Below are 14,254 nucleotides of genomic sequence, written 5' to 3'. Positions count from 1 at the left end.
AAAGACATAGGAGGGACATAATTCCCTGTATGTTGTGTCTGTATTATTAAACAACCGCATATTCTTTAGGAATAAAAGCTTTTTGAATCCTATTAAGAAAATTAGCTAATTAAAAACTATCATTTGTTTCTTAGTAAAAAGACCATATTTCTACAGCAATAGAAAAATTCTGAATTTTATGGCCTATATGGGTAAGGGATAGTAGTAGAAATGCCTACAGATGGAAATGTTCATTGTCAGACTAAAGAGTAAATTGACAGATTCGCAATTTGTTGTGAATAATGGCATTGGTATTTTGTGTAAATTCACTTCATAGTTGCTGAAAGAGCAGGAGGTTAAGGGCCAGCACAATAGAGCAGAGTGGGAACCCTCAGCAGAAGTCAGGCTCTTCTTTCTGGGCTCTGGAGGAGCAAGCAGAGTGCTCTCTGGGTGTTAGAAACCTGAAGGAACAATACCTGCTGAGCGTCTCACTGCTCTACAGCTCATCCTCTATAGTCTAAATTAATTCCCACTGAAAGCACTTTCATCATTAGCTCCATATTACATGCAAAATCCAAGATGGACCTACACTCAATAAATATAGGCTAAATCTCTCAAGTTTGCATTGTTAACTAGAAAGTAGTGCTGTCCTCCTGTTGTTCATCAATTTGCTCCAGTGGGCCCAGTAACGTCTTCATTGTGAGACTTGTTGTTACTGTGTTTGGCATATCGAATACATCACGGGTAGCTTGCCAGGCTTTACCGTGAGGGCAAGATACTCTCGGTAGCTTGCTGGGCTCTTCGAGGGGCAGAGGAATCGACTCAGTTCAGCCAAGTTGGCCACGTGTAAGGCAAACGCCCTACCACTGTGCTATTGCTCCAGCCCTAACTAGGAAGTAGAAAAACAAAATCTAATTTTAGCTCTTTTCAACTAGAAACACATTTTCTTTCCAGGAAATATTTCTTGAAAGAAAACAAAACCTTTAACAGGTAGGATAAATATGTGTTTAACTGATAGTTAAAACTACATTTCTGTAATCTGAATGTCCTGAGTATTAGTGGGGAAAGGAAAATTTATAAAGGAAACCACTGTGAATAATGCAGGAATGCGTTTTGTATCCTACGACAGCTGACATTTGAATTTAAACCTATGCCAGTCCAGAGGAAAGAAGAAATAGCTAAATAAGACATGGCATAAAAACTAAGATTCTATAATAGATGGGTAATGCTACTCAGGAAAACAATGTATTTTATTAGAAAAGAGGTCATTAAAAGACTTTAAAATGCATGTGTTGGCCCATTCATTTACTTATATGCTTCTATGTAGAAACACATATTTGTACAATGCTTTATAAAAATCTTTCCACTATCACAAATATGTTTAAAGTCACTATCCAAAAGTGAAGTGTTCTCTGAGAATTTTCAGTTGCCAAGTGTGTCCAGAGCTAAAGCAATTAACATTAATTCATACAGTAAATATTTAGTTTCTGTGGTTGCTACCAAATAATGCAAATAATGAACAAAGCCTAAAATAAAATTAACATATAGTAAAATCAGAGATGATATGTTGCATACACAGCATGAATTCAATAAATTCCCGATGAAACTTGGCGTGTGTATGTTGCATGGCAGTTCTGGGCTTGGTGCTGCAGCATTGCAGAGAGCCTGGCATAGTGGGGGTGCCACCAGCACAGTGGTGCCTGGGGCTCAGCAGGAGGCACCTGAAGACACATAGCCAACCATTGTGGTGATGAGGACAGAGCAAGGCATCCACTTCGGCACTTGGAGCTGCGTCATGACTCCTCTCAATGTGAACTTTAGTATTAACTTCTACTCACTGTGAGTGAGGCTCTGTGAATATTTTTTGGGGGGCCTTATATTGATTTACATAAATTCCATAGTGTTTTAAAATACTTGTTTTTGCATGCTACCTTCCCATTTTCTGTGTATTTCAGAGTTATCTGTATTGATCTGACTTTTTATTTTCCTGATAGCTTCAGCCAAGTGCTTCCTAAAGATAGTGATAGTATTTCCTGAGACTAGGTTGGTTAGTCTGGTGTAGTTACGGGCACTTTGGAAATAGTGGGCCTGGCTGATAGTCCAGGTCAGAGTGGACTTTCCTGGGTCCAATGGTGGCATCCCTGGCACTGAGTCCTGCCAGGAGTATCCGAAAGCACAGCCAAAGGAATACATTCAGGTGTGGACCTCAAAACAAACAACAAAAACAAAGAAAGCAGATACTCCAACAGGGCAGAGCGATGCTAAATAATTTTCTTTGCTTTTAAAGTAAGTTCAGGAACTTCTGTTACAGCACTTTCTTCCTTTCTTTCTTTCTTTCTCTTTCTTTCTTTCTTTCTTTCTTTCTTTCTTTCTTTCTTTCTTTCTGTCTGTCTGTCTTCTTTCTTCCTTTTATGAGCCTGTCCTGTTACTTTCTTTTATGAGCCTGTCCTGTTACTTATTTTGTCTTCATAACACAGCAGACAATCTTTCAAAATAATTCATTTAGCTAAATTTCATCTTACAATCCTAAAGAGGTTAATTCAAATGTAGAAGAACATTTCTGGTCCTTCATTTTATACTATAGGATCAGTTAGCATGAAAAATGAACTGCATGCAAAATGAACTCCAAGGTATTGTTAATGAGTTGCATTGTGTCAGCCTTACACCCTATATCATCTCTTGAGCTGTAAGACATTATTTTTCACTTATTTTTTCCTATAGAAGTGTTTTTCTGATTTCAAAGAATATTATGTGTAGTTTGCTAAAGCAGACCCAGTAGCATCTCCATTGAGAGAGTCGTTACTGTGTTCGGCATATTGAATATGTCACGGGTAGCTTGCCAGGCTTTGCTGTGCGGGCGAGATACTCTTGGTAGCTTGCCAAGTTCTCCAAGAGGGGTGGAGGAATCGAACCCTGGTCGCCTGGGTCAGCCGCTTGCAAGGCAAATGCCCTACCACTGTGCTATCACTCCAACCCGGCAAGCTACCGAGAGTATCTTGCCCGCAAGGCAGAGCCTGGCAAGCTACCCGCGAGGTATTCGATATGCCAAACACAGTAACAAGAAAGTCTCCAATGGAGATGTTACTATGGCCGCTCAAGCAAATTGATGAACAATGGGAGAACAGTGACAACAGTGATTATGTGTAGAAACATTAAATTCTGATTACTTGGGGAGGCAAGAGTGCACTGTGCATGAAACTATGATTTCTCCTACCACTGAGTTTGAGGGTCACTTCTGGTGGTTCTTGTGGTATCAGATGGTGCCAAGGATCAAATTAGCATATCAAGCATGCAAATCAAATGCTCAGCCCTTTAAGTTCTCTTTCTGGTTCTAAATTTTGTTTAAATAGGTGATACAATTCACGTCACACTTCATTTCTTAATTTTTACTAAATAAGCATTATAATTCTTATAAAATTATAGTTTAGGAAGCTCACCATATAGATAGAAATCATTTCACTTTTGAAATTTTAAGACAATTTTTTTATGGTTGCATTTTTTTTTCTTTTTTTCCTTCTTTATTTTTGGTGGGTGTTGGAGTGTGTGGATCATACACACAATAATATTCAGAGCTTATTCCTGGCTCTGCTCTAGTGATCACTGCTGGCAGGCTCAGGGAACCATGCAGGGTCAGGCCACATGCAAGGAAAGTGCCCTTCCTATGCTATTATCTCTCCAGGCCCTCTGGTAATGTTTATTTTATTAAAATTGCTATAATTTTTATAACTTTTGGGATTACTCAAATTTTTATTATAGAGATTTTTGTTTAACAATAAGACTAGAGAATTAGTGAAAGACAACAGATTTTCTCTTAATTATTAACATATAGCTTTTCTCTCATTTTATTATACTGAACATGTTTTCTTTTTCTCCTGTTTCAACAGGCTGAGATAAACAGTTCAAATGACCCATTCACAAGTTATAATTCAAAAGTGCCATCAAGTGTAGGAGATGAAATTTTCTCTAAATTCATAGGATGGAGAATTGCCAATACACTTTCCAATCTGTTCTTCCCCTGTCTGGATACCCATACGCTTCCTTTGGAAAAGCCAGTGATAAAACAGGATCAAACGAAACATCTGAAGACAAGCCAGCAGTTTCTGAAGAAAAGAAATTTACAATTTACTACCAGGTAAAGTGAAACACTATGATCTCTCCCATATGTGGGATAATGCCACATGAGACTAGTGGGTGGTCAACTTGAGAACTGGGCTTACAGGACCAAGGCTCAGAGACTCTTTAGAGGGGACCCAGGACAATGGTGGAGGCAGCAACACATCGGTGAGGGGTGTGGTGTTGGATCCACGAAGCTCTATCATTAACAGTATTTAAATCACAGGACTTTAAAAAACTAGACAGAATAACTGTTACTCTATTAATTTCTTTTAAAGTCATCTGTGTAAAATATTATTATAGCTCCTACACGGCAAAGCCTGGCAAGCTCCCCATGACATATTTGATACGCCAAAAAACAGTGACAAATCTCACAATGGAGATGTTACTGGGCCGGCTCAAGCAAATCGATGAACAATGGGAGGACAGTGCTATAGTGCTACACTGAATTATATAGCTCAGTCTTTTTAGGAGAAAAATTGACACTACCTCCTGCTAGGTAGTCTATCATAAGTATTTTATTTTATTTTTTGTTTTGAGGCCACACCTGACAGTATTCAGGTGTGGTCACTGCTCTGAACTCAGGTCAGGCCTAACTCTGCTCAGGTACCATATGCAATGATGTAGATCGAATGTGGTTTGGCAAGCACCCCATCTGCTATACTATCTCTCTGACCCACAAACGACTATTCTCTTCTCAGAAACTATTTTCTCATATCTATATTTTATGTAGTATATTTTCATATAAAGCAGTTCTTCAGTAAAGTAGAAATTTCCCACCAATTACTGACTTTCATCCATATAATTTTACTCCATATTTCTCTATCAGACCATCCAGGGACTACTAAAACATAAGATGTATGTATATGTATATGTATATGTATACACATGTGTGTGTGTAAATAATTGTACATAGTTTTGTTTGGGAGGCCATACCTAGAGGTGCTCAGGACCTATTCCTGGATCTTTGCTAGGGATTTTGCCTGGTGGGGCTTCAATTGCATCCCTGCATGCAATGTCAGGGATTAAATCTGGCTTGGCTACATGCAGAACAAGCACCCCTATCACTATACTGTATCTTTTGCCCTAATAAATCGATAGCACAGCAGGTAGGGCATTTGCATTGCACACGGCCGACCCGGGTTTGATTCCTCCGTCCCTCTGGGAGAGCCTGGCAAGCTACCGAGAGTATCCTGTCCGCATGGCAGAGCCTGGCAAGCTCCCTCTGGCATATTTGATATGCCAAAAACAGTAACAACAAGTCTCACAATGGAGACATTACTGGTGCTCGCTTGAGCAAATCGATGAACAGCCGGAGTACAGTACTACATATCACCACATTTGGTTTTGGTTTTAGGGCCAAACGTAGCTGTGCTTAGGGCTTGCCCCTGGCTTGGTGCTCAAGAATTACTTTGGGTGGGCTCTGGGGACCATATGGAATGCCAGGGATCAAACCCAGGGCAGATGTGTGCAAGGCATGTACCCTACCTGTAGTACTATTATCTCTCCATGTTTGTCTGAGAATTGATATATTAAACATTCTACCTGTTATTTTCCATTTTTCCCTTTCTTCTCACAGAGGTAAATTATTGAACAACACTTTATGTGTCAGGCGTACAATTTTATAACTAATCAAATGTATGGGGACTCTCCTGACTATTACTAAACTCACAAAGTTATCATAAAAATTTTGCTCAAGTATGTTCTGCATAATCTCAAGAGTGACAAATTGGGGTAAATTAAAAAAGAAAGGATTGGTTCTCATCATGACCCGGTAGGAAACTAGAAGAATAAAAGAAACTGGATATTGAGAGATGAGATCAAAGAAACTTAGAAGAAAATATAAATAAATGATAAAATAAAAGATGAAGTGAATGGGACCTGCTTATTCAAAGAGAAAAGACAAAGAGAAGAAAATAGTTAAAGTTGAAAATAACTAAACGTATACATTAAAAAAAAACCTATAAGCTGAAAGAAAAATGGAGACCATAAAAAATGAAGAAGGTGTAAGTAAAGAAATATACTAAGATGAAAGGTACAATGGAACAGTTATCCACAGGGTTTAGTATTCAGAAAAGAGAATATGAAAAGTTGTAGATAAATGACAAAAAATGAGTAGATAGGGTTAAGCTACAAAGTGCTAGAGGCATTGTCCTAGTGTTTCTGTTTGGTCCTGTTCCTCCTGCCATGATAATTTTTCGACTGAAGACCAGTTCTCATTTTATACTGCCTTTGGGGATTCATTTTTCACCTACTATGTTTCTTTAAGTCCTATACCTGAAGGGGAAAAATATGTGCTTATTGGGGCTGGAGCAACAGTAGAGTGGGTAGGGCGTTTGCCTTGCATGCGGCTGACCCGGGTTCAATTCCCAACATCCCATATGGTCCCCAGAGCACTGTTAGGAGTAATTACTGAGTAATTACCTGTGCATTGCCAGGTGTGATCCAAAAAAAAAAACTAACAAACAAACAAAAAAACCCCCAAATCTGGGCCTATTTTTCTCCAACTAACCAGCCATCCTGATATTCTCCAGGCAATCCGTATTTCAGCAAGTTGCAGTTTCACATTTTATTAAATCTGAGTATTATTATGTTGTGTATATGTACCAGAAATTATGTCACCAGTCATTTGTCTTTGGGAACTTGGATTATTTCCAGATTTCAGCTGTTGTAAATAATGATGCAATGAACAAGGGAGTGCAAATGTCTTTTATGAACACGATTTTGGTCATTGGGAGCAGGTGCCAAGAAGTGGAATTTAAAGGTCATAGGAAAGCCAAAGTCTTTTTTTTTTTTTTGAGAAGTATACATATTGTTTTCCAAAAAGGCCGCATCTTTTCACATTTCTACCAGCAGGAAATGAGGGTCCCTTTTATCCCACATCCAGGCCAGTAATGTTTTTGTTCTTTTATGATGTGTGACAGTCTCACAGGTGTGAAATGATATCTTGTTATTTTCTTGCTGTTTGGCTTTGAATTTCCCAGATGATTGAGGCAGAAGAGTATTTTTTTCACTTATCTTTTTACCAAAAGTATGTTTTTGTTGATGAAATTTCTGTTTATTTCTCCTCCCACCCTTTTTTGATTTTTTTTTTTGGTAAAGGTTAACAAATGTTAATATGATCAAAAAATGTCATCCCCCTGTCTGTTAAATGGTAGGAAATATTGTATCTCAGTATGTGGAATATCTTTTTATTCTATTCATCATTTCACTTGAAGTTTCTCAGTATTATATAGTCCATTTGTTTCTTCACTTCCATTTGTTTGGCCAATGGTATTAAGAGATGGACGATAACTCTAGATTCAATGTTATGCATTATTTAACCAATGTTTTCTTCAATGTTATTTCTAGATATTGGTCTATCACTGTATCACTGTCATTCCGTTGTTCATCGATTTCCTTGAACAGGTACCAGTAACATCTCCATTCGTCTTAGTCCTGAAATTTTAGCAAGTGCCACATTGGAGGCTCTTTCAGGGTCAGGGGAATGAGACCCATCATTGTTACTGGGTTTTGGCATATCTAATACAAAACGGGGAGCTTGCCAGACTCTGCCATGCGGGCAGGATATTCTTGGCAGCCTGCCAAGTTCTCCAAGAGTGAGAACTCGATATAGATATGATATTGATATACCTATCAAATTAGATATAGGTGTGGTATTGATATATTTAATACATTTTGAAGTCAAATCTTTACCCTTGAGCTATACCCCGTCTTCATTTAGATTTGACCTTTGTTCCTGGTGTTAGAAACGGGCCTGAGTTTTGTTTTTTTATGCATAAAAATTTAGAAAAATATTTCCTTTAGAAAAATTGTTTTTTTTAAATGTATAAAAATTTAGAAAACCTTTCCCATCACCACTTTTTAAAGATGATTTCTTACTTAGCACTTTTTTCTCTATCTCTCTCTCTCTCTCTCTCTCTTTATTTTTTTTTGTCTTTTGGATGCTATACCCAGCGATGCTCAGGGATTACTCCTGAATGTGCTTGGAGGGCAATATGGGATACAAGGGATAAAACCCTGATTGGTCATTTTCTTTTCTTTTTTTTTTTAATTAGTGAAACACCACTAGGTACAGTTGTAGACTTACAAACTTTTGTGCTTGGGTTTCAATTATACAATGATCGAGTACCCATTCCTCCACCAGTGCCCATTCTCCACCACCAATGATCCTATTAGCCCTTCCACCACTCATCACCCCCCCACCCTGCCCGCATCTGTGGCAGGGCATTCCCTTTTGCTCTCTCTTTCCTTTAGGGTGTTGTAGTTTGCAAAAGAGGTATTGGGTAGCCATCATGTTCAGTCTATAGTCTACTTTCAGCACGCATCTCGCATCCCAAGCGAGTCCTGCAAACATCCTTTACTTGGTGTTCCCTTCTCTATATGAGCTTCCTTTTCCTACAGCATGTGCTGTGATTGGCCATTTTCAAGGCAAATCCTTATCCTCTGTACTATAGCTATGCCTAGTTAAAGATAAATCATTTGTATGTCTGAGAATCTTTCTCTGGACTCTTAATATATCTACTGATATGAGAGTGTCTTTATTCCAGTACCACACTGCTTTGATTACTTTCCTTATATACTATAGTTTGATATTGGGGAGGGCTGGAGCCATAGCACAGCGGTAGGGCGTCTGCCTTACAAGTGGCCAACATGGCCAACCCGAGTTCGATTCCTCCACCCCTCTTGGAGAGCCTGGCAAACTACCGAGAATATCTCACCCGCATGGCAGAGCCTGGCAAGCTACCCGTGTTGTATTCAATATGCCAAACACAGTAACAAGAAGTCTCATGATGGAGACATTACTGGGCCTGCTCGAGCAAATTGATGAACGATGAGAGGACCGTGCTGTGATATTGGGGAGAAAGAAGCTTCCAGTCTTCTTTTTATGTAGGACTACACTGGCTATTTGGGAGGGCTCATTCCGCCATGTAAATTATAAATTGTTTGTCTACTTTCTTTTATGTTTTAAAAGTCTCAGTATTTTTAGAAAGACTACATTGAATCTATATAATGCTTTTGTAAGATTTTCATTCTGACAATGCTAATCTTTCCAATCCAGTCTTGATCATGACAAGGACTTGTTTCCATTTCTCGTGCTTTCATGTATTTCAGTAAAGATTTACAGCTTTGTTTGTAAAAGTTTTTTTTACCTCTTTTGTTAAAAGGATTACTGGATATTTAATTTTTAAAGCCCAATTGTAAATGGAATTGTTTTCTAAATTTTTATATATTTATTTATCTATTTGAATAGAAAAGCCAAGAATGTCTCTGCAATGATGCTGTACTCTTCCACTTTACTGTACACATCTGTTGCTTCAAGGAGATTTCTTTTTTTGGTAGAGTCTTTAGAGTTTTTTAGATAGTATCATGTCATATGCAAATAGTGGGTGTTTTACTTTCTCTTTTTTCAATCTGAATGTCACTGTCCTCCTGTTGTTCATCGATTTTCTCGAGCGGGCCCAGTAACGTCTCCATTGTGAGATTTTGTTGTTTCTGTGTTTGGAATATCAAATACATCATGAGTAGCTTGCCAGCCTTTGCCATGTGGGCACGATACTCTTGATTACTTGCCAGTCTCCTCAAGAGGGGGGGAGGAATCAAACTTGGGTCGGCCATGTTGACTGCGTGCAAGGCAAATGCCCTACCCGCTGTGCTATTGCTCCAGCCCTTCAATCTGAATGCCTTTAATACTTCTTTCTTGCCTAATTTCTATGCTTACCAAGAATATTGGTTTATAGTTTTCCTATTTTTTGTGATGTATATCTGCTTTCGCTCTCAGGATAAAGTTAGCCTCATAAAAGTTGTTTGGGAGAAGTCCTATTTCTTCAACTATCTGAGAGAACTTGAAAAGTGCATGGTAGTTTTCCTCTTTAGAGGTTAGGACTGGGCTGGAGTGATAGCACAGTGGGTAGGGCATTTGCCTTGCACACAGCCGGCCCAGGTTTCATTCCTCTGCCCCTCTTGGAGAGGCTGGCAAGCTACCGAGAGTATCCCGCCCGCACAACAGAGCCTGGCAAGCTCCCCATGGTGTATTTGAAATGCCCAAAACAGTAACAACAAGTCTCACAATGGAGATGTTACTGGTGCCTGCTTGATCAAATCAGTGAACAATGGGAGGACAGTGCTACAGTGGACAGGGCTACAGAGGTTAGGACAAATTTACTACTAAATCCGCCAGGGCTTGGATTTGCTTTTGAGAATACTTTTTAGTATTATTCTTGTTTCCTTGATGGTAATTGAACTGTTGAGGTGATTTGTATCCTCTTGATTCAAATTTGGTGAATTATAGGAATTTTAAAATGTATCCATTTCGTAAAGTTTCTCCAAGTTCATGCAACATAGAGTTTTGAAATAATCAGTGATAATTCTCTGAGTTTCTATGCTACCTATTGAAAGGCAGTCTTCCCTTTAATCTTTAATTCATTATTCAGTATACTAGAGTTCTCTCTCTCTCTCTTTTGTCTTGATAATTATTTGTTGATCTTCTTAATTATTTCAAGGAACCATGTCTTGATTTTGTTGATTATATGAATGTTTTTTCCATTTAATTAATTTATGCTCTAAGTTTTATTACTTCCTACCTTCTACTTGCTTTGTATTCCTTTTGTTGGCCTTTTTGTAGCTTAAGCTGTGTTGTTAGGGTATTTCTGTGGGTACTTTAATGCCTCCTAATGATGATTGCCCACTATTAACTTTCCTCCTTTGCTGTACAGCATATGTTCAGGTGCTCATATTCATTTTTGTTTGTTTACAGGAATCTTTTGATTTCCTTTCTGATCCACTGGCTGTTCAGTAACAACTTGTTTATTTTCCAAGTGTATTAGATTTTCCTCCTTTCTGTTTATGATTAGTTTCAAGTTTTATTTTTCAAATATTTTTCCTAACTTTATTTTAACACCATGGTTTACAAAGTTGTTCATGATGACTTGTTACAGGCATCCAATATTCCTGCCCCAATCCCACCACAGTCTTACTTTTCCTTCTCCATGATCTCTATTTTCCCAAGCACCCCTCATGCCTGCCCCCATGACAAGCCTACAATCATTTATTTTATATTGCTTGTTACCATTGGAGTGATAGCACAGCAGGTAGGGTGTTTGCCTTGCAAGCGGCAGACCCAGTTGATTAGAGTTTGATTCGTCCGCTCCTCTCAGAGAGCCTGGCAAGCTATGGAGAGTATCTTGCCCGCACCGCAAAGCTTGGTAAGCTGCTGTGACGTATTCGATATGCCAAACACAATAACAAGTGTCACAATGGAGACGTTACTGGGCCTGCTTGAGCAAATGATGAACAAAGGGAAGCCAGGGACAGTGACCATTAAATGGCTAATGAAATGATTAAAAATATTTTTGTAGAAGAAAATTTATGAAAATTGTTGTATCTCACCATGAAGACATTAATTCCTTGTCTGAGGGTTAACTATGTTGTTGTTGCAAGTTAAGCCTTCTGTGTTAATGTTTTTGTTAATCTAGATTGGTTGACTTTTGCATTATATCCCATCCAATCTGGTGTGATATTACTGGGATATGTGTTAAAGATTTTGGAGATGTTTCGTGATCATGTACTCCAATAAATTAAGAATATTTAACTGGGCAGGTCAGAGGCATGGTGATGGATTTGGGGTGTGGGGGTGGCTGCCAGGGCTTTGTTTGGGTGGGAGATGTTCTGTTCCACTCTGTGATCACCCCTGTGGTCTTAGCCAGAAATGTATGTCCAAGAAACTTTTGCAGCTAACTTCAATTTTTAAAGCTTTGTGAGCTGTGAGAATAATTGGCACAATTTCTCTCTTTTTGATTTTCTTAGAGCTATGTTTTGTGAACCAGTATTTTATATCTTGGCAACTGTTTTGTGTGTACTGGAGAAGAATATGTTCTCAACTTTTGTGGGATGAAGGGTGCCATATATGTTTGCTAGGCCCATCTCTTAATTTCTTCCTTCAAGGCTAGTAGTTTTTTATAAGGGTGAGATTTTTGCCTAAATGTCAAAATTTCAATGGTGAAGGAGGAGTATTAAATTTTCCTATTACTTTTATCTTGGAACTGGAGCTATAGCACAGCAGTAGGGCGTTTGCCTTGCATGCAGCCAGCCCGGCCAAGCTGGGTTCGATTCCCCACCCCTCTCGGAGACCCGGGCAAGCTACTGAGAGTAGCTTGGCAAGCTCCCCATGTGACGTATTTGATATGCCAAACACAGTAACAACAAGTCTCAAAATGGAGATGTTACTGGGCCCACTCGAGCAAATCAATGAATAACAGGAGGACTGTTATCTCACTGTAAATATTTTCCTCTATGTCTATTAGCAGTTATTTTAAATATTTTGTTGAATCATCAGAAGATGTATTGATCTTCTGAATAGTCAGTAAGAATGACTATTCCTGTCCCTTATGGCCGTTTAAAATTTGAAGTCTATGCTGTCAGATAAAAGTATGGTCACTCTGGCCTTCTTAAAGGAATTGTTTATCTCTTGTTTTCCATGGGTGGAAGAGATAGTACAATGGGGAGGGTATTTGACTTGCATAGGACCAACCTGTTTTCTATTCCCAGCACCCCATGTGGTCTTTCAAGCTGACCAAATGTGATTCCTGATTGCAGAACCAGGAATAGACCTGAGCATCTCGGGGTGTGTTCCCAAAGCAACAATAACAACAACAAAGAAAAAAGAGATTGTTTTCCAGCCTGTGACTTGAAGCTTTGTCTTAACTGTCTCACTATACAGGCAGCAGAAAGTTAGCTTCAATTTTACTTTTCATCCTCTACATGTGTCTATTGATTGATAGATTAAGTCTCCTGACAGTGAGTGAGATAATTGAGATGGAGGAATTTATTAACATCACGTTGTAGAAGTTATGCATGATGGTGAGGCTTGTTTTGCCTTTTAAGGAAACCTTTAATTCTTTTTTGCAAAATTCATTTTAAGGCTGTGAAGTTCTTAAGTTGTTTCTTGTCCACGAATTTTATATCATTTCTTCAAATCTGAATGATAATCTAACTGGGTAATGTATTCTTTGTAAGACCTTCATTTTATTCCATTTTTTCACTTATCCCCACTCCCTTCTTGTTCTGGCCCGTAGAGTCTATTTGGTGTATCCACTGTGAATCTTATGAATTTTTCTTTGAATGTGAATTCTTTCTTTGATCTTTCTCCTTGCAGTATTCTGTCTCTTGTCTTTAGTTTTGTCCCATTTATAATTTTAATTTCCTTGTTCCTTAGATTTCTCCTATTCGGATCTTTCTGCTGGGACCCTTCGTGCCTCTTGAATTTGGTTGAATGTATTAAGTCTTAGTAAATCTAATCTATGATTTCTTGGGCTATTGGTTCTTCATTGAGCTCTTCCTTCTGTTTCTTAGAGACACTGATAATTCTTACATAATTACTCTTGAACTCATCTCATAATTCTCTGGTGTGCTGCAAATTCTTTTCTAACTTCCATCTTCTGCTGGTTTATAGTTGCTTTCCTCATCTTGAAGCTCACTACTTTTTTTCACTCAGTTGTTATTCTGCTGTTAAGATCTTAACTGGGTTTTATATTTCATCTAACAGACTGTTCAATTTGTCACTTCTGATTAAAATTTTCTCCTTTCTTTTTAAACTTTCTGGCACTTGCTTCACTGTTTCTTTGAATTCATTAAACATATTCACTAAATATCCCTAGTCTTTATCTGCGAGATTACAGAGCAGGTTTGTGCTAGTAAGGCTTCCTATATTATTATATTCAACCCCTGAGCTTGTTGGACTTTTACGCCGTTTCTCCACATTGTCTACTATTCTCTGGAGTAAATTTCAACAGCTTCTTCTGGTGAGAGCTCCTTAATGATTCAGTCCCTGAAGGATTACGGACGACCGTGGGAATGCTGGTGTCTTCAAGTGCAGTTGAAGGAACTTTAGTCTGAGTATTCTGACGACGGAGGGGGATCAGGCCAGTCCCCAGTAGCATCTCTGTCTGTTGACTGGGCAGGAGAGGCTGCTGGGAAGCCGCGGGCAGCTGCCTGGCAACTGCGAGCTGCTCTGGGGTGCGAGGGCTGGCTGTTAGATGTTTTACAGATACATTTCATGCTTCTTCACAGTATGTATCAGCAACGCCCCCCAGAGCCCTCGTGCAGCAGTTGTAGTGTCGCTTGGTACCCGCTGACCTGGACTGGAACTCGGGCATCGCAGCGT

The 14,254-nt window shown here is 38.9% G+C and overlaps 1 protein-coding gene across 1 annotated transcript in view; it reads left to right on the top strand.

Moving 5' to 3' along the window:
- TMEM232 (transmembrane protein 232) overlaps window positions 1–14,254 on the top strand; it is a 251,608-nt gene that overhangs the window by 101,511 nt on the left and 135,843 nt on the right. The window contains exon 11 of the mRNA XM_056138992.1: window positions 3,864–4,111. Coding sequence (XP_055994967.1) covers window positions 3,864–4,111 — 248 coding nt within the window. The remainder of the gene's footprint in view (window positions 1–3,863; window positions 4,112–14,254) is intronic.

Source organism: Sorex fumeus, unplaced genomic scaffold (assembly GCF_029834395.1).
Source record: "Sorex fumeus unplaced genomic scaffold, SorFum_2.1 ptg000131l, whole genome shotgun sequence".
NCBI lineage: Eukaryota > Metazoa > Chordata > Mammalia > Eulipotyphla > Soricidae > Sorex > Sorex fumeus.
Note: the sequence above shows the minus strand (reverse complement) of the source record. Positions and strands in the feature narration are given on the sequence as shown.